Below are 25,348 nucleotides of genomic sequence, written 5' to 3' on the forward strand. Positions count from 1 at the left end.
TGCCCGGGTGTGCCCTGCCAGCCAGAGGTAGCCAGTCTGTGGCCTCTGTAGGCGGGCCATACTCTGCACACAGTAAGCGCTAAATAAATACGATCGAATGAATACAAGTTTTGGGATCTCTTCCCTCGCCTCCAGTCCACCGATCCTGGCTCCAGGAGGCCGGGTATTCCTGGATGTGTAGCCCCCACCGAGGCCTCCTTGGGTTCCCTTTTTAAGGGTATTTATTAAGTAATTAGGTGTCGGTGAAAGCAGCATGGCGTGATGGGCAGAACACGGGCCCGGGGGTCAGATGGTCATGGGTTCTAATTCCGGCTGCTGCCTGACCTTGGGCAAGTCGCTTCACTTCTCTGTGCCTCAGTGACCTCCCATGAAAAATGGGGATTAAGTCTCTGAGCCCCACGTGGGATGGGGACTTTGTCTAGCCTGATTTGATTGTATCCATCCCAGTGCTTAGAACAGTGCGTGGCACATAATAAGCGATTAGCAAATACCATTATTATTATTATTATCTTCCTCAGTGTTTAGAACAGTGCTTGGCACATAGTAAGCACTTAACAAGTACCATAATTTTAGCCCCTTGCTCCCTGTACAGCTCTTACAATTCCTGTCCTTCAGACCCCTTTCTCCATGCCCCTCTGTGCCCACTGCTTCCTGGCTTGCTTTTCCTCCCTTGGGCCTGCCCCTCTGCCCACAGCTCCAAATTTTTGGATGAGGAGAGGATGGGATCCACAGTCCCCAGCCTGGGATGCTGCCAATGAATGCTGAAATCTTGCCCTTTGGACATGACTTTTTTTCTTTAATGATAGTTAAGTGCATGCTATGTATCAAGCACTGTTCTAAGCACTAGGGTAGATAAAAAAATAATCACATTGGACACAATCCTTGTCCCACTTAGGGCTCACCGTCTAAGCAGAAGGGAGGAGGATTTAATTCCCATTTTACTGATGTGGTAACTGACGCCCAGAGAAGTGAAGGAACTCACCCAACATCACCAGCAGACAAGTGGAGTCAGACTTTGGACTTAGAGTCAGAGGTCATGGGTTCAAATCCCAGCTCCAATTGTCAGCTGTGTGACTTTGGGCAAGTCATTTAACTTCTCTATGCCACAGTTACCTCATCTGTAAAATGGGGATGAAGACTGTGATCCCCCCATGGGACAACCGATCACCTTGTAACCTCCCCAGCGCTTAGAATGGGGCTTTGAACATAGTAAGCGCTTAATAAATACCATTATTATTATTATTAAGTGGAGGAGCCGGGACTAGAAGGCCCATGCTCTTCCCCTAGGCCATCCTACTTCTCTGTCCTCCCTGGGACACTCACAGAAGCCCCTGGGGTGACTGTGCATATGAAAACAGCACCCCAACCTTCCTCTCTCGGCCGCTTCCCACCCATCAGGATGAATCCTGAGTGATTTCTGGTTACCTCAGACTCTATTCCCTGGCAGCTATTTTCCACTCATCCGTCACCAAACCTACCCTAAGTAGGCAAACGGTGTCCACACTGCCCTGGTTGCTCAGACACCCACGGTTCCAAATTGGAGGTTACTGAATCCTTCCTAGGTGCTTTATAGTCATCTGGCAAGTAAGGCATTAACCCTAGCCTCGTGGCTCAATGCACAATCCTGGGCAATTTTAAATGGCTATTGTAATCATCTCTTGCCTTCCTTCCTTGGCTATAGCCTTCCTAGCCAATCAGTATCGAGAAGCAGCGTGGCTCAGTGGAAAGAGCCCAGGCTTTGGAGTCAGAAGTCATGGGTTCAAATCCCATTTCTGCCAACTGTCAGCTGTGTGACTTTGGACAAGTCACTTCACTTCTCTGTGCCTCAGTTACCTCATCTGGAAAATGGGGTTTAAAAATGTGAGCCCCCCAAGGGACAACCTGATCACCTTGTAACTTAACTGATCACCTTGTAATTTAAGCACTTAAATACCATCATTATTATTATTATTGCATCCACCATCAGTATCTGCTTTCTTCCTAAGGGTCCTGGTAAGGAGAAATAAGGAGTAACGGGGTTTGGTTGGGAGGAAGGAAGAAGTGGAGAGATGGAAAAGGAAAACAAAGGATGAATGGGGGAAACTTCTCTGCTCAGCTGAGGCCCATTCAGGAAGAGCAGCGTCCGAAAATTCCCCCAAACGGTGCTCAATAAATACCTTTAATTTCTACTGTACCCTCCCAAATGCTTAGTACAGTGCTCTGCACACAGTAAGCACTCAAATATTCAAAGAGAGTGTGAGACCCATGTGCTCACTCAGTGCTTAGAACAATGTTTGACACTTACTAAGCACTTAACAAGTTCCTCATCATCATTAAAGATGCAGGATGAAAGGAAAGAAGGAAAGAAGGGAGATCTCAGAGCTTCTCTGTGCCGCCAGGATGTCTTCCTTCTTCGCCCTCCACCCCCATCCTCAGGCTTGCAGGGTGTCATGGGAGGGGGTGGAGTAAGCGTGGGGGCGGGGGAGAAGGGGAAGTGGGCCAGGGCTAATGACAATCAATTAATGGTATTTTTTAATGGTATTTAAGTGCTTCCTATGTGTCAGACACTGTACTAAGCACTGCAGTAGATACAAGCACTTAATACAGTGCTCTGCACACAGTAAGCGCTCAATAAATACGATTGAATGAATGAATAGAAGCCAGTAAGATTGGACATAGTCCACATCCCACATAGGCTCACAGTCTTAAACCCCATTTTACGGATGAGGGAAATGAGGCACAGTGAAGTGTTTTGCCCAAGGTCACACAGCAGACAGGAGGCGGAGCTGGGATTAGAGAAGCAGCGTGGCTCAGTGGAAAGAGCCCGGGCTTTGGAGTTGGAGGTCATGGGTTCAAATCCTGGCTCACCACTTGTCAGCTGTGTGACTTTGGGCAAGTCACAACTTCTCTGGGCCTCAGTTCCCTCATCTGTAAAATGGGGATTAAGACTGTGAGCCCCAAGTGGGACAACCTGATCACCTTGCATCCCCCCAGCGCTTAGAACAGTGCTTTGCACATAGTAAGCGCTTAACAAATACCATTATTATTATTATTTATTAGAACCCAGGTCCTTCTGACTCAAAGGCTCGTGCTTTCTCCACTAAGCCACACTGCGCTGCTTCTTGACTTATTTTGCTTTCTCTTTCTCCCCTCATCACTCCCTTTCCCTCCTGAAGAATCCTTTCTGAGCACAGATCAAAATGCAAGGACCAACCCCCGACCCTCAGCTCCAATATACACTTGTCAGTCAGGGATCCATCTACTCCATTACTTGTATTTACTCTCACACTTTTCAGCTGTAAATGGTCCCCGTCTGGCCCAAGGCTTTTATCTCCATGAGCCTGAAAATGATGCTCCTTTAAGCCCTTAGTCGCCAGCGTGGCTGGGGATGGTGACAGGTGAGGAGTCATTGGGGAATTAGGAAAACTGCTTCCAGCCCTCAGATGCATAATGGGTTCTGTTCCTGGCTCTGCCATATGACCTTGGGCAAGTCACTTCTCTGTGCCTCCATTCATTAAATCATATTTATTGAGCGCTTACTGTGTGCACAGCACTGTACTAAGTGCTTGGGAAGTACAAGTCGGCAACATATAGAGACGGTCCCTACCCAACAATGGGCTCACAGTCTAGAAGGGGGAGACAGACAACGGAACAAAACATGTAGACAGGTGTCAAAATCGTCAGAACAAATAGAATTAAAGCTATATGCACATCATTAACGAAATAGGATAGTAAATATGTACAAGTAGAGTAATAAATCTGTACAAATATATATGCAAGTGCTGTGGGGAGGGGAAGGAGGAGAGGAAAAAGGGGGCTCGGTCTGGGAAGGCCTCCTGGAGGAGGTGAGCTCTCAGTAGGGCTTTGAAGGGAGGAAGAGAGCTAGCTTGGCGGATGGGCGGAGGACGGGGGTCAATGGCGGGACAGGCGAGAATCAGGTATATATCTATAATGTATTTATCTATTTACTTATTTTTCTTAATGTCTGTCTCCCCCTCTAGACTGTGAACTCATTGAGGGCAGGAATGTTTCTGTTGTTACATTGTACTCTCTCAAGCGCTTAGTACAGTGTTTTGTGCACAGTAAGCGCTCAATAAATATGGTTGAATGAATGAATGACCCGCTACTTCTACTAATAGCGTGTTAAGTGCTTACTATACACCAACTACCATACTTAGCACTGAGGTAGATACTGTATATGCAGATTGAAGATAGTCTCCATCTCACCGGGAGGGAGAACAGCTATCGAATCCCCATTTTACAGAGGAGGAAACTGAGGCACAAAGAAGTGACTTGCCCAAGGTCACACATCAAATGGCTGAGCTGGGATTACAACCCAGGTCCTCTGACTCCTTCCCTTCTTATCCCTCAGCAGAGCTGACATAGAATTCAACCTGCATCAACAGAGAATTTCACCGTTCCTGCTCAAGGCTTATCCTCTCCCTCCTCTTCCCAGTCACTGAATGAAGCAGCCAGAGAATTGCTTCTCACTTTGTGGCTGCAAAGTTTCCAGCAATCAGTTGCATTTATTGAGCACTTACTGTGTGCTGAGCACTGTACTAAGCATTTGGGAGAGCACAATGCCAGGACCACCTCATGTGCAACGTTTAGCACATTCCGGACTGTAGGCTTATTGTGGGCAGGGAATGTGTCTGTTATATTGTATTTTTTCAAGTGAAGCAGCGTGGCTCAGTGGAAAGAGCCCGGGCTTTGGAGTCAGAGGTCGTGAGTTCAAATCCCCGCTCTGCCAGTTGTCAGCTGTGTGACTTCGGGCAAGTCACTTAACTCCTCTGGGCTTGTTACCTCATCTGTAAAATGGGGATGAAGACTGTGAGTTCCACGTGGGACGACTTGATCACCTTGTAACCTCCCCAGTGCTTAGAACAGTGCTGTGCACATAGTAAGTGCTTAATAAATGCCATTATTATTATTATTAAGTGCTTAGTACAGTGTTCTGCATGCAGTAAGTGTTTCATGAATACAACAGACTAACAGTCAGTTCCAATCCAGCCTCACTCCCTCACCCTGGGTGCAAGAGGCACACAGCTTCTCACCCTCAAATTAATTGATCAATGGTATTTACGATGTGCCAGGCACTGTACTAAGAGCTTGGGGGAGTAAAGTTTAACAGAGTTGATAGACACATTCCCTTCCCACAATGAGCTTACAGTCTAGAGGGGGAGACAGACATTTTAGGTACTTTATAATGGAATCGTCACATATCAGGAAATAAAAAGGCGACATTGTGCTCAACCCGATTCCCTGATCTCCCAAGGCTCATATCCCATAGCTTCCATGGGCGCTGACCTCTTCGTTAAAAGTGAGTCCTGACAAACTGAAGTTAGCATCCAAGGTACGGTACTGGACGCCATGGGGGAAATTAGCCCAAGTGCGAAGCAGTATGGCCTAGTGGATAAAGCTCAAGCCTGGGCGTCAGAAGGACCTGGGTTCTAATCCTGCCTCTGCCACTTGTCTGCTGTGACCTTGGGTATGTCTTCACCTCTTTATGCCTCATCTGTAAAATGGGGGTTAAGATCGTGAGCCGCACGTGGGACAGGAACAGTTCGTGGGACACGAACTGTGTCCAACCTACCTTGAATCAACCCCAGCCCTTAGTATAGTGCCTGGTACATAGTAAGTGCTTGTGTACCACTAAAAAAAGAAGAAAAAAAAAAAGTGGGCCTACCTTCTGGAGGAGAGATACGTAGGCACCAGGGAAAACTCAAGGCAGCAGACGCTGGAGAAGCAGTGGAGCCTAGTGGAAAGAGGACAAGTCTGGGAACCAGAGGATCTGGGTTCTAATCCCAGCCCTGCCACTTACCTGCTGTGACCATGGGCAGATCACTTGACTTGTCTACGTCTCACATCTATCAAATGGGGACTGAACACCTGTTCTTGTCCACCTTGTACTGTGAGCCCACTGTGGGACAGGAACTGAGCCCAACCTGATTATCTTATCCTATCACAGTGCTTGTCAAGTACGCAGTGTTTAATAAATACCACAAATATTACTTCTCAAGAGTCTCAGCCTGCCCCCAGGGCTCTGAAATAATACCCTAAATCTGCATTTATTGTTTTGGGAGCAGGAACCAAAACCTCCAGGTCAAAGGCACGTGCGTCAGAGCCCTGTCATTCTTCACTCAGTCCCGAGATCACTGACTCAACCATCTGGTGTCTCTATCTGTTGCCAAATTGTACTTTCCAAACACTTAGTACAGTGCTCTGCACACAGTAAGCACTCAATACGACTGAACCAGAAAGGCAACTAGACTTGCATCAGCAGACCTATTCCTTCCAAGTTGGCTTTTCACCCGCAGATTTTGCCTCAAAGAAATAAATCAAATCCAAGACGTCTGGGAAGAAAGAGGGAAGTTAGTTGCCGGCAACTGCAATTAGGCACGTGGGCATACGAGAGGAACAGACTCTTTTTGCTGGAGGGTGCTGGGGGGAGGGTAAAAGTTCTCCAAGGAAAATTGGGGTAGTTCTTGGGATGGGCGATAAGGAGAAGAAAGGGGGCAGAAACAGTTTAGGTGAGGTCAGTTTGAAGTTCGGAATAGTCACAGATTTCCAGCCAGGCTCTACCTCCTGGTCCCACAACTAGCCACGGGGCTCGGTGGCGACCCGGCGGCTGGGGAAAGGAGCCGATGTTCAGGGAGCATCTAAGGGAATATCATCATCAACCGTATTTATTGAGCGCTTACTATGTGCAGAGCACTGTACTAAGCGCTTGGGAAGTACAAATAGGCAACATATAGAGACAGTCCCTACCCAACAGTGGGCTCACAGTAACGATCTACCCTTAGCTGTCACATGGAGCCCAACGAGAGGGGGCCCAAACCCACACCCCAACCCCCAAGCAGGCCAATTGGCCAACTGAAGCAAGAGGACACAGACACCAAGGTTCAGTTAAGGTGTAGGAATTTATTTTAAATAACCTACAGTTGATTAAAAGGGAATTCATGATAAAAATAGAAGATACTTGAGGAAAGATGTGGGAAATGGTCTTTGCACACACGCTAAGCTAACAATGCCTCTAAAACTAATGATTATAGCAAAAAAAGTCTTCACATTAAAATTCTGCTTTTTATTTGTTTTTGTGTTTTTTTTTTTATTTTTTACACAATTACAAAAGAAAAATAAAAGCCCTAAAATCTTGATTATTTTTCCTTTTTGGACCAATGCTCATTTCCCTCGAAATTTATTGACCTGTGAAACTTTGTACACAATAAAATCTTTCAAGTAAAAGACTGGGATTTAAAAAGGGGGAAAAAAAATGGGGGTCAGCGGAGAGAGGATTATTTTAGATGTGTACAGAACATGCTCAGAACAAGGCATGATGGGAAAATGGCTTCAGTCACTGATTTTATTATCTTCAAACTCACTCAACTGTCACTCCCCTCCCACCCCCAGCCCAATCTACACGATCTTTAAGATCAAGGAAAAGGTTTAAATATTTTAAAATAATTAAAAGAAATAAAAATTCACATTTAAAAAGGAGCACTCAAGTCAGGAAGCATCTTCCCATCATGTTTTGCTGTGAACAGCCATCTTAGCTAAAAATTTTCCGATTACAACTGTTTCAAGTTTAATTGAAAAATCTATTCCCACGTCAATAGCAACAGCTGTAACAGGTGCGCTGGGTTTCGTTTTGCTTATTTTGAAATTCCTGAAGTGGACGGGAGGGTGGGGGGAGGGGTTTAGGAGTCCATTTTCTATTAAAATATAGAAGTTATTGCAAAACCCTAACTGTAAAAACGCACCAATATAATCGGACTTCTTGTACAGTAGCTAAAGACCCAAATTCTTCAGTGAATCAGTGAATTTGCCTGGCGGAAGGTTGACAAATTCCTATCCACTTGCCCTCGAGAGAAAACGAGACAAAAAAAGAAAAAACCCAAAAAAACAAAAAGAAAACAAATCATACAGCTAGAATTTTGATATTTGAAATATTTTTAAATAAGTTGTCCATAGGACAACTGGCTCAGCTCTCCATTATAATATTTCCAGGTTTATCTTTTCGCAAAGATGTTGGTTTGTTAATGCTTGCTTGCCCGTCTGTTCCCCCCTTCCCCCCCGCCAAATATAAGGACAAGTAAGGCTCACAGTTTATCAATCTTCCTAAAACCAGGCTCTCCCTTTCCATACAATTCATCCCATTAAAAACCAGTTAAAATTCATAGTCTTCATCTGCCATATCAATGGCCCAGGCAAACTTCTCCCGCTGGGTTTTGTTATAAATTTTCTCTATAGGGATCCCCCACTTCTTACACCTGCAAGGAAAAGAGAGAGGAGAAGTCAGCGACTGTATGCCAGGAAGATCAGCTGGAGGAATCGGAACTGAGGCCCAGCATTAGGCCTTCCCCTTACAGGACTTTCCCAAGGGGACACGGTAGCAATTAAAGGATTGCTTCATATGTGGGGTCCAGGATTACATTCTGTCACTGCCCAGGAGACCGGGCCCGCCTTTAAGTCACCGGTCCCGGAGGGGCAAGGACCAGAGGCAGGGAGTCTCTAAGGTCCCCCTTCCTCCTTCCTTGGCATCACAAATCCAGAGGCCCCTCAAGTACCCTCGGTCCCCTGGGCAGAGCTCCCATGGTCCCTGGACCCCTAGGGCGTTTCAAACGTGTTGGGCAGTAGCCCTGGCAGTGGGTGCTTTCTTCTGGGCTGAGATCTCTCTGCAAGAGCTGCCCCCGACCCCCGGCCACTATTCTTGTTTCCGGTGTGCATCGGGGTCATAATCATCATCATAACTGCAGTATTTTTTAAGCACCTCCTACGTGCCAGGCACTGTAATAAGCGCTGGGGTGGGTAAAAGCAAATCGGGTTAGACACAGTCCCTGTCCCACATGGGGCTCACAGTCTCATCATCATCATCATCAATCGTATTTATTGAGCACTTACTGTGTGCAGAGCCTGTACTAAGCCCTTGGGAAGTAGAAATTGGCAACATATAGAGACAGTCCCTACCCAACAGTGGGCTCACAGTCTAAAAGGGGGAGACAGAGAACAAAACCAAACATACTAACAAAATAAAATAAATAGAATAGATATGTACAAGTAAAATAAATAGAGTAATAAATATGTACAAACATATATACATATATCCATCCCCATTTCACAGATGAGGGAAAGTGACATCCAATATCACAGAGCAGACAAGTGGCAGAGCTGGGATTAGAACCCATGACCTTCTGAATCCCAGGCCGGTGCTCTACCCACTACCCCACGCTGCTTCTCCGGCCTTCTACCGACAGACCCAGCTCAGCCCCCGCGCAGACGTCCCACTGAGACCCGTCATCGGCCGACAGGGCATCTCTCCTCACCCACGGGAAAAACTAGGGGCCCGCAGGCCCGGGTCCCTGGTGGGAAGCTAGGTAGTTGAGACGAACATAGCCACCCGGCTCTGAAAGGCAGAGAAGTTGACGACTCTCCGGGTGGCTACGGTGTGAGTCTGACTGACAAGTCTGCTTTCACCGTCCCCTGACACAAAGCATTTCTTGTAGTGCTTTCCTGTATCAGCTCTATTGAATGTTAACAGATACTTCTTTATCGGGCACTTACTGTAGTGGCAGCAGCAGCAGCACTGTGGGCAGAGCACTGTACCAACTACTTGGGAGAGTGCCATACAGTAAACAAATATAATCCCTGCCCTCTAGGAGTCTACCACCTTGTGGGGGAGACAGAGATGGAAAATAAATTAGAGAGGAGGAAGAGGGATATGTACTTGAGTTAGCGTTTAAACTGTACTTAAGTGCCTAAGTGGCAGTCCAGGGGTGGGGGGAGATAGAAACTGGAGAGATTAGATAGTAATTGGAGACTCCTCCTGAAGGAGTTGTGATTTCCGTGGAACCAATTAAGAGGGCTAACTGGGGAACCCCTGTACACAATGATCCTAGAATGCCTGGCAACTCTGAGGAATTTAGTGGCAACGGCAGGATCCCCAGGGTGTAATATCATGGAAGGCCCAGGGGACGAAGCTCACAGAATGCAGGTTCAAAATGAGGCGGGGTGGTGGAAACAATAAAAGACCCTCTCATAAGTCTTGGGAGTCAGGAGACAGTTTCTAGCCCTGCCCTGACTCTGCCTGGCTGTGTGGCCTCCACGTCAATCTCCTCAATCACAAAATGGGGAAAACTTCTGGATGGTGTGATGATAAATACGTGGTCACGTGTGAAAGTGCTTTGAAAAATAAGTGCTATACAAATCCAAGGAATAATTAAAAACAACCCCCCCGCCCCAAAACCAACAACAACAAAAAAACACCACTGTGACAACCAGTCATAATAAGCCAGGTTTGTGAAGAGCCCTTAAAAGGGGCATAAAAGGATTCCCTCTTCTTCCTTCCTCCCCACCCTCCCTTGATATCCCATTGCATACCAGGCCACTGAGATCCTGGGATCCAGGTAATTAAGTTTGGAGGTCCCCAAGGCGATCTGCTTATTCTCCTCTCTGTCTGTGGCCTGAACTTCCAGTTTCATCAACTGCTCCTCCAACCTCTGTACGGCCTTCTTTTTTGTCTCTACTACCCTGTAAGGAGAAGGGAACAGGCATCAGTTTACCCAAAGCCAAGGCCCATCACTTCTTCAGGAATTCATGCCACTCAACAGTCAATGAGCGATATTTACTGAGGATCCACTGTGTATTAGACCAAGCCCTTGGGAGAGTGCAAGAGACATGTTCCCTGCCCCGAGGGAGCTTATCAATTTATCGAGGGAGAGACACACTAAAATTAGTTAGGAGGAAAAAGGAGGAACAATGTACGTGAGAATGGTGCTTAAACAACAGGGTACGGTATACCTAAGTACTTCCCAAATTGAGGGGACTTAAGTGCTAAAGTGGTGATGAAGTGATCTTGGGTACTGGGGGACAAAGGGGGAGGAGAGAGAAACCAGAGCGAAATTAATCGGGGACGCTCCCCTGGAAAAAATGCAGTTTCAAAAGGGAAAGCCGTGGTCTGTTGGATATGAAGGAGAAAGTGAGCAAGAGGTCGGCAGAAGTGGGGAAGGTGAGAACAAGTAGGTTAGCTTGAGCGGAACAGAGAGTGCATGCTAGGAAATGAGTGGATAAGGAGGAGGAGACCTGATTTCAGTTCCTTAGAACCAAAACGTCCAGAGTTTCCGCTTCAAGGGGAGAAGGGAATGAACAACCACTGGAGGTTTTTTGAGTACTGGGGCGATGGATACAGTTTGGCATTTTAGAAAAATGATCTGGGACTGAGAGACTAGGGGCCAAAAGGATATAGCCACTGACCAAGCTCTAAAAGACATATCACATTACCAAAAAGTCACTTTATGGTTGAACTTGATTTAGTTGACTCAGGCTGCTCAATCATTCTTTAAAGCCCTTCTCCCTTTGGTTTGAAAACCTGGAGACTTACTTTTTAGACTTTGCATCCCTCTGGACCTTGGCATCAGCTTTGGCGCTTTTCAGGTCTCTTCTGGCATTGGCTAATTGGTCCTTCTTGGCATCAATCTGAAGAGAAGCACAACAGAGTGGCAGGGTTTAGCTAGGGTCTCATTTCCAGCTAAGGATAAAGCAAATTCCTCCCCAGTGGAATGAGGCTAATTATGATGTTGGGGGGGAAAGAATGAAGTGGTAATGTTGGCCTCCCTCAGAAGTACAATACGAAGAGTGCATGCAGCAAACGTGCCATTTTGATATCAAACTAACCATTGCCCAAGAAGTGGCACAACAGGTTAGGGTTATTCCCCAACTTGGAGAGGTAAGATGTCCCAAGAAACTACATGAAGCTAAGGCCTGAAATTGGAACAAAACTGCTACCCCATTCTGTGCAAATCACTAATCACCAGGAGAGGACAAGAGTTAGGCAACACGATTCCTGCCATCAAAAGTTCTCAAGGTCTGCCCTGAACTAGAAAATAGTGACAGAAAGCAAGTGTTTGAGTTAAATTATTTCATTCCCTGGATCCAGCTTCAGCCCCAAGCTTGCTCTCCTGCTTTACGAGGAGCAGTCCAAGCAGGAACTTTGGATACTACACCCAGGTCCACAAAACAACATCAAAGGTAGCCCAGTGAGCCATATTTTGGATTCCCCCACAAAACCATGGAAAAACACTCCAGCCTCCGTCCTATGTGCCGGGCACCATACTAGGCTCTGGGGTACATCCAAGAGAATCAGGTTGGACACAGTTCCTGTCCAACATAGGGCTCACAGTCTAAGTTGGGGGGAGGAGGATTTAAAAAATTTAAAGGATTAAGGACTTTAAAAATATGGAAGAATTCTGCTAGGGTCATATTTGAGGTATGAGTGAGCTTTCTGATAACTCGGGTTTTGTCCTTGACAAACTCCTGATTTATAAAGAACTCACACTGAAGTACTATAGCCTTGATTACTGCCACGCACACAATCACTTCTTCCTCCATCACACTGTGCTCTATCTAGACGCACGCTGGAAGAACACGCCCTAATTCTTCCTTTGCGTTCTTTCCAGAGTGTGTGGCGGAAACACACGTTAAGGGAGAACGGACTGTTTTCACTATAGCTGAGGAACACACCAGAGTTATAAGACACGACGCAACTTGTACTTCCCAAGCGCTTAGTACAGTGCTCTGCACACAGTAAGCACTCAATAAATACGATTGAATGAATGAGGTGGGACTGGTTTCTGAATGCCGAGAGGCGAAAGATGCCCTGGTTTCACGGGCAGGGGAGGAGGGAAGAAACTGGATCTAGGGCTTCTTCAAAGCTGTTAAGTTTCTTATCTCAACAGCCTGAACATTGACTCCTCTCCACATCTCTGCTCCAGGCTGAGGTGCCAGCTTTTCATTTTTGACACGGGGGCCCAGGAATCAGGCATCAAATAGTTAACAAGTCAGGGGGCCACAATTTGGGGGTTTTTCAGCCTTGAATGGAATCTCTTGGGACTTATCGGAGACCCAGAATTAGCAAGTCTGGGAATCGTGTGTGTGTATGAATTATAATGGTATTTGTTAAGCACTTACTATGTGCCAAGCACTGTTCTAAGCACTGGGGTAGATATAAGGTAATACGCTGTCCCATGTGGGGCTCTCAGTCTTAATCCCCATTTTACAGATGAGGTAACTGAGGCCCAGAGAAGTTAAGAGACTTGCCCAAGGTCACACAGCAGACAAGTTGCAGAGCCTCTCCTCTCCAGCATCCCCCCTCTGCTGAAACAAAAGGGGAACACTGGCTTGGCAGAGTTTCTAATGCACCCAACTGTTTCTGACACTTTAGCGAGACTGATGACCCACGAGATCGCTCGGTTTTACCTGCACGGAGAGAAACCAAAGCACTTCTGGCCGTCAAAACTGAGGAAACTATCCTTCTCTAGCTATATAGGAGACAATGTTTGCTTGACTTAAAACTTGGACTGCCTTAAAATTCCAGAGCCGCTCACAAATTTCTTTTCGAACTGGAAAAAGGCTTAAATTCCAGCAGAGATTTTCTTTTTAAAGCAGCGTGGCTCAGTGGAAAGAGCACGGAGTCAGTGGACATAGGTTCAAATCCCGGCTCCACCAATTGTCAGCTGTGTGACCCTGGGCAAGTCACTTAACTTCTGTGTCTCAGTGACCTCATCTGTAAAATGGGGATGGACTGTGAGCCCCCCGTGGGACAACCTGATCACCTTGTATCCCCCCAGTGATTAGAACAGTGCTTTGCACATAGTAAGCGCTTAATAAATGCCATTATTATTATTATTTTTTTTTTAAAGGTCAACTTGAGTGGCTGTGACTCTTTTTAATGCCAAGGGGGTATTTAATCGACGTTATGCAGAGCCCTAAGTGGTAATCGCTTGGGCGAGTACAGCGGGGCTGGTAGGTGTGATCCCTGCCATCTAGGAACTTATGTATCTGAGTTGATTTGATAGAGAATCGTCCCGGTTTGGGCTTAGATCCCCCTAAAATGACAAAATTACCTTGGTTTGTAGATTCAGCATGGATTTCTCAAAGGTCTTCGGCGGCGCCCTCTGGTGATTACACAGAATAGCAACGGCTCGGTTGGCACGATTATACGACAGGATCTTCGCGGGGATGTTCTCGTCCGCTGGAACCGTTTACACATGGAAAAGACACCATATTCCGGTAAGATGGACTGTTCCCCTTTCAGGCGACCACAAACCTATCATCGCGGCTTTTCCTGGTTCTTACTTCAGCCAGAAGGCAACAGACGGTCCCCGTCAGGGCTGCGGCCCAAGAGACTCTAAATTTAACCCACATGGCGGGAAGTGTGGAAACCCCAATCTATTGTCTCCCTCTAGCTTAGTTCTTTCAGTAAAGCTCCAGGGAGCTGAAAATTCAGTTGCCACGATTCTGGCATCCTTCCACAACTAGAGGCTGAAAAATCAATGTCACCTGCAGATAATCAGAGGCTTAGCTACAGATCTGGGGGAGGAAAATTCCTCCCCACGCGGGCACCCTCCGCCCCCGGCATTTAAATGGTATTTACTATGTGACAGGCACTGTACTACACACTGGGATAGGTACAAGTATATCCGGTTGGAAAGATGACGTAACAGGCCCAGAGAAGGTCACACAGCAAATAAGTGGCTTTAGAACTCGGGTTCTTTCGACTCCCTGGATCATGTTCTGTCTACAAGTCCACGCTGCTTCCCAATAAGACACAATAAGACTCCTCTTTACTGAGGTGAACCCAGAACTTCAATGCTTATTGCTGCAGACATATGTAACTTTGCCAAACATGACCTCATCAAATAATTTAGCCCCCTCCCCCCAAAACTTCTTTGGAAGTGACATCATCCTCAGCCTTTGCGCATGTATGATAATGCAAATGACTGAAGCCAGTCCCAAACACCGATCAGGCTTATTACCTGCCCTTTCCCCACATAGATCAGAGACCTCTGACTCACAAATGCCTACCCACTACTGCACCCCAAACTACAATGGGTAATTGAGACTCAACCGGGTGCTTTGGCGACTCTAGCCAACTGTGAGGGGGAGAGCAGCATGTACTTCGGGGAGTTGATTCTCTCCCACCTTCTTTTTCCAGTTACCATGACAACTCCACCCTCTTTCCAGTTTCAAAAGAACATCATCTTTAAGGCGGTGAGCCCTGTGAGAATATTTGTGTAAAGTCCATAGCCCAGAAAGAAAAAAAAAAAAAAAACTCTTGAAAAAGAATTTTCAGAGCTGTGTTTAGAAACTCCAGTTGGCACATATGCTTCTCCACTCAGCAAATGAAGGCCGGAATTGGAATGTGTGTACAGAGGGGGAGGGAGGGGAGAGAGCGGGGAAGGAGGGCTACTCTTGAGAAGCAGTATGGCCTGATAGTCACAGGACCTGGGTTATAATCCTGGCTTTGCCAGTTGCCTGCTGCCATGACCTCAGGGCAAGTCACTTCACTTCTTTGTGTCTCAGTTCCCTCATCTGCAAAAGGGGGATAATAATAACGATGGTATTTGGTAAGCGCTATGTGCCAAGCATTGTTCTAAGCGCTGGGAATTTGTTACCTGTTCTTCCTCCAAATTAGAATGTGAGACCTGAGTATTTTGTATCCACCCCAGTGCTTAGTATAGCACTTGGCGCACAGCAATCAACCAACTGTATTTATTGAGTGCTTACTGTGTACAGAGCACTGTATGAAATGCCTGGGAGAGGACTAATCCAGACTAAGCCTCCTCTTTTCCTCAGCTCCCTTTGCTCTACCACACCACAGCACTCGTGTATATATGTACATAACTATAATTCTATTTATATTAATACCTGTTAACTTGTTTTGATGTCTGTCACCCCCCTTCTGGACTGTGAGCCCATTGTGGGCAGGGACTGTCTCTCTTTGTTGCTGAATTGTACTCTCCAAGCACTTAGAACAGTGCTCTGCAAGCAGTAAACGCTCAATAAATATGACTGAATGAATGAATGCCACTAAAACAGAATTAGGCATCTTCTGTATATAGCTTTAATTCTATTTGTTCTGACAATTTTGACACCTGTGTATAAGTTTTGTTTTGTTGTCTGTCTCTCCCTTCTAGACTGCGAGCCCATTATTGGGTAGGGACCGTCTCTATATGTTGCCGAAGTGTACTTCCCAAGTGCATAGTACAGTGCTCTGCACACAGTAAATGCTCAGTAAATACAATTGAATGAATATGTGCCCTACCCACAATGACCTTACAACCAAACTTAAGCACTTAAAATTCCATAATAATAACAACAATACTGATAATAGCCATTGTCATTATTATTAAATGGTGTTAACAGAATTGGGTAAAAACCAGCAGTAATCTGTTGGAAGAGCCTGTCTGCAAAAACAATCTGGATATGGGCATATTCAGAGTCATCGTTTGCAGACGAGGACTTGTTTCACCAAGCCGGGATCAGAACCGTTGGGGTTCCCAGACCCGAGACGATCCCTTGACCGAGATAACACTTACGGGCAGTGAGCTCCTTCAGCTGCTGTTGTAACGTGATGGAGGCATTGTAGGTACGGAATACTTTGGCCGTCAAGCCCTCCATCAGATCCTGGAGATGCTTATTTAGGATACTGGTCTAAAGGAGACAAGTGAGGAGGAAGGGTTTAGGTGAAATGTATTTGTGAGCTCACCCCGCCCGCCAGGCAGAAACACCGTGCCTGAACCAGATTCTCGAGCATTAGTCATCTGGCAGGTTGGAAACTTGGAGAACTACCGTGAATTTACAGAGTATTCTTCCAGTCAAGGAATTCTCAGTTTGGCAGATTAAGTACAAAATTAAATTCTCTTTTGGGCTCAATCTTCAAACACAAACCTCCTGAAACGGACAGGGAGAGAAGGGGGAAGTGGGGAGGAGAAGGAGGATGAGGAGATGACAAGCATTTGGGCCTACAAAACAAGGGAAAGCCAGCATCCAGACTATGGCCTGGAGCTGGACCCAAAGGATTGGTAGCCCTGAGGACAATCAGACTACAATAAAGTCAAGGTCATGCTTTATCCTCCCCTTGCTTTAGATGGGACTCTCAGACAGTCACCCCTTTGGCTGGTTTCAGGCTGACTGGCTTGAAGAAAGGGCTGCCATATTGCCAAGTGGCCGAATAGGGCAAACCAATCTGTTTTTGGATGCTCTAGAGCTGAGGGCTGGCCCAAGCTTTTCGGTTTCTGCCCTCCTTTCTACGTGAGAGTAGGGGGGCATCCATTCCTCTGCAAGCTTACATTGAGCCTGTCGAAAAGGTCATCTTCGGGTTGTTTATTCTCCATAAATAGTTGAAGGTTCTTGAAAACCTACAGAAAGGGTAAACAAAAGTGGTCATTCACTAAAATTCAACTCAACAGACGATTCTCTTGGGTTCCCGGTCCTAAGCTTGTGTGCATTGTAAGTGGCTCTTCACATTAGATGAGCTGAGATTTCGCAGCTGCCACAGAAAACGGGTCCCGGGTTTCTTACCTCTATTCTGAGACACTGCTGCAAGGGCACGTTGGGTAAACATGCCAGGGTGGTGCTTAAGTGCGGGGCCCTCGTCTCAACACTTTTCACAAGATTACGTTTTCTACTTTAATCGTCAACCCCATAAGACTGTGGCAACCACCCCGTTACCCTTCTTGTTTAGAGAGAATGAGGTTTGGGGCCAAAAACGGAATGTCAAGGGACACTGGCCACCCCAGCCCCTTTCGAAACCGACACCTCGGCAGGGAGATCGCGCCCACGGCTTACCCTCTTCTCCACGGGAACCTTGTTGTAGTATCGGATGGAGTCTTTCCCGAGGAAGTCAAACTCGACCACATATTCCTGGCCATCCATCTCCGTGTGCAAGTTAATATGTTCCACTCGGAGGGAGCAGCAACCCACAGTGTCAGCTGTCTCCCCTTCTTCCTTCTCATTACCGGCCCTCAGAGCAAGCTGCAAATTGGATAGGGGAAGAAAAGAGAGGAGGCAAATGCAGAATGAGAATGGTGTTTCTAAACCTCAGAAGCTCCCCCATCAGCCTCAAAAAGATCATCTTGAGTGACACCATTCAGTCATTCAATCGTATTGACTGAGCGCTTACAGTGTGCAGAGCACTGTACTAAGCGCTTGGGAAGTACAAGTCGGCAACATATAGAGACGGTCCCTACCTAACAACGGGCTCACAGTCTAGAAGGGGGAGACAGACAACAAAACAAGACACCACCAGGTTAACACCACCAGGTTAATCAATATTTACCAAGTGAGCACTGAACAAGTGGTTGGGAGAGTACAATGCAACAGAATAGACGTGATCCCTGCCCACAAAGAGCGCAAGTCTAGAAAGGGAGATAGGTATTGAAATAGAGGTAGGGGGAAGTGGAAGAGGTACAAGGATATGTTCATAAATGCTATGGGACTGAAGGTGAAGTGGATATCAAGTGCTAAAAGGGTACAGATCCAAGATGCATAGGTGAGGCAGAAGGTCATGGGGTTCTAATCCCAGCTCCACCACTTGTCTGCTGTGTGATGCTGGGCAAATCACTTCACTTCTCTGTGCCTCAGTTACCTCATCTGTAAAATGGGGATTGAGACTGTGAGCCCCAAGTGGGGCTGGGACGGTATCCAAACTGATTTGCTTGTACCTACCCCAGTGCTTAGTAGTGCCTGGCACATAGTATATGCTTAACAAATACCATAATGATCATTATTACCATTATTTGGGGAATTGAGGGTTTAGTCAGGGAAGGCCCCTTGGAGGAGATATGATTTCAGGATGGCTCAAAGTGGGGAGAGTGATGGTCTGTTGGATACAGCGCTTAGAACAGTGCTTGGCACATAGTAAGCGCTTAATAAATGCCATCATAACTATTATTATTAAGGGGAGGGAGGTCCACACCAGAGGGAGGATGTGGATAAGGGGGCAGTGCTGAGATAGATGAGATCGAGGCATGGTGAAAAGGTTGGTATTAAATTTGAGTGTGTGGCCTGGGATGCAGTAGATCAGTGAGGTAATATAGAAACAGAGAAGCCAATGGAGTGCCTTAAAGCCATTGGTATGGAGTTTGTGTCTGATATGGAGGTGAATGGGCTATAGTGAATGGGGAATAGGGACTTTTGAGGAGTGGGAGCTGTGGGGCTGAACTTTATTTTAGGAAAATGATCTGGGAAGCAGAATAAAGTAAGGACTGGTGTGGGGGAGAGACAGGAGGCAGGGAGGTCAGCAAGGAGCCTGATGCATTAGCCAAGCAAAGATGTAAGTGTTTAGATCAGATTGGCAGTTTGAATGGAGAGGAAAGGGCAGACTTTAGAGATGTCATGAAGGAAAAACCAACAGGAATTGAAGTTAATGCTAAGGTTATGGGTTTCTCAGGTGTGGTGAGCAAGAAACTTCTCGGTACCTCAGTTTCCTCATCTGTAAAATGAAGACTAAATACCTGTTCTCTGTCCCACTTACACTGTGAGCCTCATGTGGGACAGGGACTATGTCAGAACTGACTTGCTTGGTACACAGTACGCTCTTATCGAACACAATACTACCGATAACAATAATCATCTATGATGGCACGAGGAGAAGAAAAATGAGAAAAGTCCATTAAACAGTGCCCACACACGCATGACACTCACCTTATCGATGAAGTACAATGCTACGGCCCTCTGTCGGACTTTCATTTCTTTGGATTTCCAGTCTTCTCGATATTGGTTCCGAATCTTATCCACACACTTCTTCAACCTCCGAGCCGTCTCGTATTTCTGCCAATCTTTTTCACCCTGGAGGCCCAGAAAACTATGCTTTACTCTTTTGCCACACTGATGACAACGCAACAGAATGGTTTGCTCCTGTACCTCATTTAGCCTACCAGGCTGAGAGCTCTGAATTAGGAGCAGCAGGGCCTGAAAGAGCTCAGGCCAGGGCGTCAAAGGACCTGGGTTCTAATCCCAGCTCTGCCTGCTGCGTGACTTCAGGCATGTCACTTCACTTGGCCTCAGTTTCCTCATCTGAAAACAGAGATCCACTACCTGTTCTCCCTCCTACTTGAGCCCCATTTCGGACAGGGATGGTGTCTGATCTGATGATCTCTTATCTACCCCAGTGCTTAGAACAGTGCTCGGCATATAGTAAGCACTTAAATAATTATAGTACTTTTTGAAAGGCAGGATGCTGAGCAGTTTTAATCAAGGGAGAAGGGGTACAGATAATCTTGACCTAGGCCCAATAACTAAAATAGTGGAACTGCACTCGAAAGCTTATTCAGGATGATGTTTTAAAATGGCACATCCAGCACTGAAGTTAAGTCTGTGGCCTAAGTTCTACCAAATTCCTTAAGAGGCCAGGGATCACTGAAACCTTGGCGTGCAGGGCACCTGTGAGCCTCCCAGAAATTAATCAAATTCAAAAAATAGGAAGATTTGCTTCAGGATTAGTGATCCTAACACCACATCCAGGGATGTACAGAGTCAGCTCACTGGGTTACTTCTACCACCTTACCTTGATCCTAGAGCTGGGGTTCAGCATGATGTACTTGATGGAACCCTGGATATTTTCAGTCCAGGACACCAGCCAGGTCACCTTGTTATCATGTCGGACCTCTTTCCACTTGTGTCCTGGGGGAGGGGGAGGGACCTTGGAATCTCTGCAGAGGGCAAGTTGAAGGGAGAAGGAGAGGAAAGAAAGTGATCAGACACAGTCACAGAAAGCCCCCCTTCCCCTCAACCCCAAATTGGTTGTCTGGAGTCCAAAATGGAGTCATGCTTACTTGCTACAGTTAATGATGATGTCCTCTGGCTGGATCCTCCTCTTGAGCATGCCCATCTTGGGGTGGTTACCCCGCCCCCGGAAGAGACCCGGAGGCTCAATCCTGAAGTTGGCAATCCTTTCTTTGTGGTTATCCATCACACAGAAGCCAAATTCCTTAAGCAACTGTTCGTTCTCGTCTTTGATTTTCTAGGATGACAGAAGGGACCAGGCACGCAAAATGGATTCAATCTTTGTTCCGGAACCTCATCATCATCAACGATATTTATTAGGTGCTTACTCTGGGCCAAGCACTGTGCTAAGAGCTTGGGAAAATACAGAATTGGCAGACATGTTCCCTGTCCAGCACAGACAAAAAGATGAATGTTACCACTGTCCTTGGCCCAGGGATCAAAGATACAGACTTGGGAATATAGAGCTCAAAAACAGTTGGAAAAATTAACTCAGCTATGACTAAACCTAGGGAAACTGAAGAGCGCCATATTCCACCCTTAACACAAAACTGCCCAATTGGTCTCCAGTGCTTAAATATTTACACCGTGTGCCTTCTATTAAACCAGTTGGTAGCTATGCTGCTTTAAATACCAATAACCTTCCCTGGGAAAAACCAAGCTATTAGCAGTCTCTGCAGGAGCTGGTAAATAGCAAGAGGGAGAGAGGTTGATTGGGTTCTCCTTACAAACTTGGTAGTTCTTAGAAATCCAGGTCAGGTCGAGACAGATATTAGGAATAGCAAGCCTGAAAGAGGTTTAAGAGAATCACATTCAAGGATACATGCCAAGAGACGGTGTTCCATTTACAACTCTATTTTCTCTATTTCCCTCTTTTTGCCTTTCAACAGGGGCAGCCGGCTGTCTGTCGCCAGTGGTAACAGAATGTATTACTCTAGTGCTTTTGCAAGGAACGGAACAGGGTCAGCTACATGGAGATTTCTCCTCCAGTAGCCATCTGTTGGTCAAAGTTCTAAGAGTAATAATAAAAATAATAATAGTGATATTTGTTAAGCGCTTACGATGTGCCCGGAACTGTACTAAGTGCTGGGATAGACACAGGGTACTTTGGTTGGACAGAGACTCTGTCATACATAAGACCCCCAGCTTTACTCCTTATTTTACAGATGGGATAACTGAGGCCCAGAGAAGTAAAGTGACTTGCCCAAACTCATACAGCAAACAAATGGCAAAGTCAGGATCATCAGAAGCCAAGATTGGCCCCAGAGACTTTCACCTCAACGCATAAGCAGCCTCTGTCCCATGTGTACTCGGCAAAAGGCTTTTGGTGGTATTTTCAGGAAGGGGCTGTTACTACATGCTCCCAATGAAGACATTCTACCTGACATCTTGAGTCCCAACCCAATGAATAAAGTTGTCCCAGAATCCTGGATCGAGTTGTTGGAGATGATTTCTGGATACAAAATGACTTTAATCTCGCCTTATATGCCTCAAATTTGCTTATGGGATAGAAACAGAAGAGGTACAGATTAGAAACCCTCTGTGTCATTGATTGAGCCGCTCTGACAGATAATTATCTTTGGAGGCAGGATCGGGTGGTAAAACTCCACATTATTACGGGACAAGGCGAGAGGACACAGTGATTGTTATTCATTAATGCATGACAGATCAATATTTTTGACTGATCCAAATAAGGTTTGTTGCCTCATTAGAACAGGAAAATAAATTTACTTTTCCCCACTTTCCACCCACATCCAGCTGGGGAAATAACTAATTACTTCACAACTATGAGTTCTGTCTATTTGTGTAATGTGTAGTGCTTAATCATGCCATCATAACATTATTAAATAGACAAGTGCCAAAGTTGTTACCAAGAAAGCTGTAAAAGAGAGGGCCTGAGAGAGAAGGACCATCCCCCCTGACTCTCCAATCTTCCTAAACTTTAAAAGTTGCCTCCTACTACTATTACTATAATCATCATCATCATCAACGCAGTATGTCTTCAGCACTTCCTAAACCAAGCACGTCCTATGCTCTGGGATAAATATACGATAATCCGTCCATGAACAGTTAAGTACAGCGCTCTGTACTCAGCGCTCAAATTACCATTAACTGATTTTTTTTAAAAAATCACGCAATGACATATCAAGACAAAGTTTTTATCCAGGGAACTATTAGATCAAGAGTCTATGCAATTCTGTCCTTGGTGGAAAGGCCACTATGAAGTATACCACTTCACTAGGAGAGAATCCGCACCCAAACAACAGTCCTGAAATGACATGAAAGGCCAGAGATGGCTGAGAATAAACCTAAGGGAAGATGAACCGCAAAAGGCTTGAAAAATATTGTGCCGTACCTGCTTTTCTTCTTTGCTCATCTGCTTTCTGGCTTCTGACTGGGCCTTAAAATACTGGCTCATATGATTGAAATCACACTTGCTCAAATTGGTGATGTTACTCTTCTCTTCATTGGTCATTTCCTGGGAGAAAAGAGGAAGGAAAGGATTTTGGGGTGGGGGCGGAGGAGTCCATCAATCGTATTTATTGAGCGCTTACTGTGTGCAGAGCACTGTACTAAGCGCTTGGGAAGTACAAGTTGGCAACATATACAGTCCCTACCCAACAGTGGGCTCACAGTCTAAAAGGGGGAGACAGAGAACAAAACCAAACATATTAACAGAATAAAATAAATAGAATAGATAGGTACAAGTAAAATAAATAAACAGAGTAATAAATATGTACAAACATATATACAGGTGCCATGGGGAAGGGAAGGAGGTAAGATGGGGGGGATGGAGAGGGGGATGAGGGGGAGAGGAAGGAAGGGGCTCAGTCTGGGAAGGCCTCCTGGAGGAGGTGAGCTCTCAGTAGGGCCTTGAAGGGAGGAAGAGAGCTAGCTTGGCGGATGGGCAGAGGGAGGGCATTCCAGGCCCGGGGGAGGACGTGGGCCGGGGGTCGATGGCGGGACAGGCGAGAACGAGGTACGGTGAGGAGATTAGCGGCAGAAGAGCGGAGGGTGCAGGGTGGGCTGTAGAAGGAGAGAAGGGAGGTGAGGTAGGAGGGGGCAAGGTGATGGACAGCCTTGAAGCCCAGGGTGAGGAGTTTCTGCCTGAGTTGAGTCTGCCTGCCTGAGTCAGAGAGGATCATGGAAAAAAATCTTAAATCCTCATTACCAGATGAGAAATCACCAAAAGCCTTAGAAATTTGACTTTTGTTGGTCAGTAATAAGAAGTAGTTTGACCAGAAGGGGGTTGAGAGAATCTCTGGAGGCCATCCACCTAGCCCCATTTCTAGAGAAGAGGAAGCCACCTTCTCTGCTATGACAACCTTTACAGACTGTGCACTCCTTATGGGCAGGGATCACATCTACTTCTTTCCCAAGTGCTTGGTACACTGCTCTGCACAAAGTAAACGCTAATAAATACCACGGTTGACTTAATTGATTGTCCCTTCCCAGATGAACTCAAATTGTTTTGCTTTTTGCTGATTGTCATGTTCATGTTTGCAATGCCTTGGATAAAGGAATCCAAGAACGCCACTATAAGCATAGCATTCTTTTGACGGTGAGACCTTGGGGAACCATTCCCCATGTAGCTACATATTCTTTTGGGGACTGAGAGAATCAGAGAGGGAAGGGGAGTGGTGATAAGGTCTGGCATCCAAGTCACCCACCATTCTGGGCTGATTAACTCACTCTCCAAAAGCCTCGATTAAAAGGACCTGAATTAAGCTGACTTGGACATGAAAGTCCAAGTATTTGAAAGAAGGCAGAGGAGACTCGAGTCAGTGCAAGATAAAAACCGACCCATTCTGGATTTTTTTAAGGCATTTCAGCGCTTACTATATGCCAAGCGTTGGGGTAGATACAAGCTTATCAGGTTAGACACAGTCTGCATCCCACATACACGGTCTTAATCCCCATTTTACAGATGAGGTAACTGAGGCCCAGAAAAGTTAAGTGCCTTGCTTAAGGTCACACAACTGACAAGTGGCAGAGTCAGAATTAGGACCCAGGATCTTCTGACTTCTCTATCCACTAGGCCATGCCAGCTCTCTTAATTTCTAAGAATTACCGGAGACAGTTTACCAAAAAACCCAGGGTCAATGGTAAGCCTAATCAGAACACAACACGGCCTCATTTCAAATTTGATGAATCATTCTGAGGTGTTGCCCATCTTGCTGCAAGACAAGCATATACTAGGGTTAAAAGAAAAATCCATTTAGCCCCAAGCTTTCACTTTAGAATGCTTTTCGCAGTGAAAGAGCTGACTGCCTGAAAATACCTGGGCTCACTTCCACAACTGAGTTTGCCAGTCCCTTCCACTCGTGACAGCCACCCTAAGTCATGAAACTGACAGTCTAGGTGACGCTTACCTTCCTCCAATCTTTGAAAAAGTTTTTCCTGAAGATATCCTTCGTAGTGTATTCATGGTCAAGCATTTTTGCAAAGAATGTCGCCACTTCTTCTGCTTTGGGGCTCAGCTTCATCACTTTACCTGGAGAAGTAGGTTTGGAAGTCAAGCTAGCAATACTATCCAAATCTAAAGAACGTCTTTACAAATTCTTCATATTACGAATGCACTCAACGGTTAAAATGGGTGCCTTTGCCAGTAATACTACTGACTTAGACAATCCATACTTTTTTTTCCATTTAAGATCGCAAATGCTTCACTCTGGGGGGTAAAGGACCACGTACGAAATATTGGTTGCACGGAGTATCCATTAATAAAACAACTAGCCAACTGTCCGGAAAATAGGGCAAAACCGCTTCATTTTATTGTTAAGCTGGCTCCCCAGCAGACGGCCAG

General features: G+C 46.0%; 1 protein-coding gene across 1 annotated transcript in view; it reads right to left on the reverse strand.

Annotated features, from left to right (window-relative positions):
* Nucleotides 1–6,880: 6,880 nt before the first annotated feature.
* TOP1 (DNA topoisomerase I) overlaps nt 6,881–25,348 on the reverse strand; it is a 77,774-nt gene continuing 59,306 nt past the window's right edge. The window contains exons 10-21 of the mRNA XM_038750181.1: nt 24,915–25,036; nt 22,898–23,020; nt 20,592–20,779; nt 20,324–20,468; nt 19,462–19,605; nt 17,605–17,790; nt 17,106–17,174; nt 16,353–16,467; nt 13,878–14,005; nt 11,357–11,451; nt 10,357–10,506; nt 6,881–8,249 (exon numbers count right to left, since the gene is read on the reverse strand). Of these exons, the coding sequence (XP_038606109.1) occupies nt 8,147–8,249; nt 10,357–10,506; nt 11,357–11,451; nt 13,878–14,005; nt 16,353–16,467; nt 17,106–17,174; nt 17,605–17,790; nt 19,462–19,605; nt 20,324–20,468; nt 20,592–20,779; nt 22,898–23,020; nt 24,915–25,036 (1,568 nt within the window). The 3' untranslated portion in view covers nt 6,881–8,146. The remainder of the gene's footprint in view (nt 8,250–10,356; nt 10,507–11,356; nt 11,452–13,877; nt 14,006–16,352; nt 16,468–17,105; nt 17,175–17,604; nt 17,791–19,461; nt 19,606–20,323; nt 20,469–20,591; nt 20,780–22,897; nt 23,021–24,914; nt 25,037–25,348) is intronic.

The sequence above is a fragment of the Tachyglossus aculeatus genome, chromosome 8, assembly GCF_015852505.1.
Source record: "Tachyglossus aculeatus isolate mTacAcu1 chromosome 8, mTacAcu1.pri, whole genome shotgun sequence".
Taxonomy (NCBI): domain Eukaryota; kingdom Metazoa; phylum Chordata; class Mammalia; order Monotremata; family Tachyglossidae; genus Tachyglossus; species Tachyglossus aculeatus.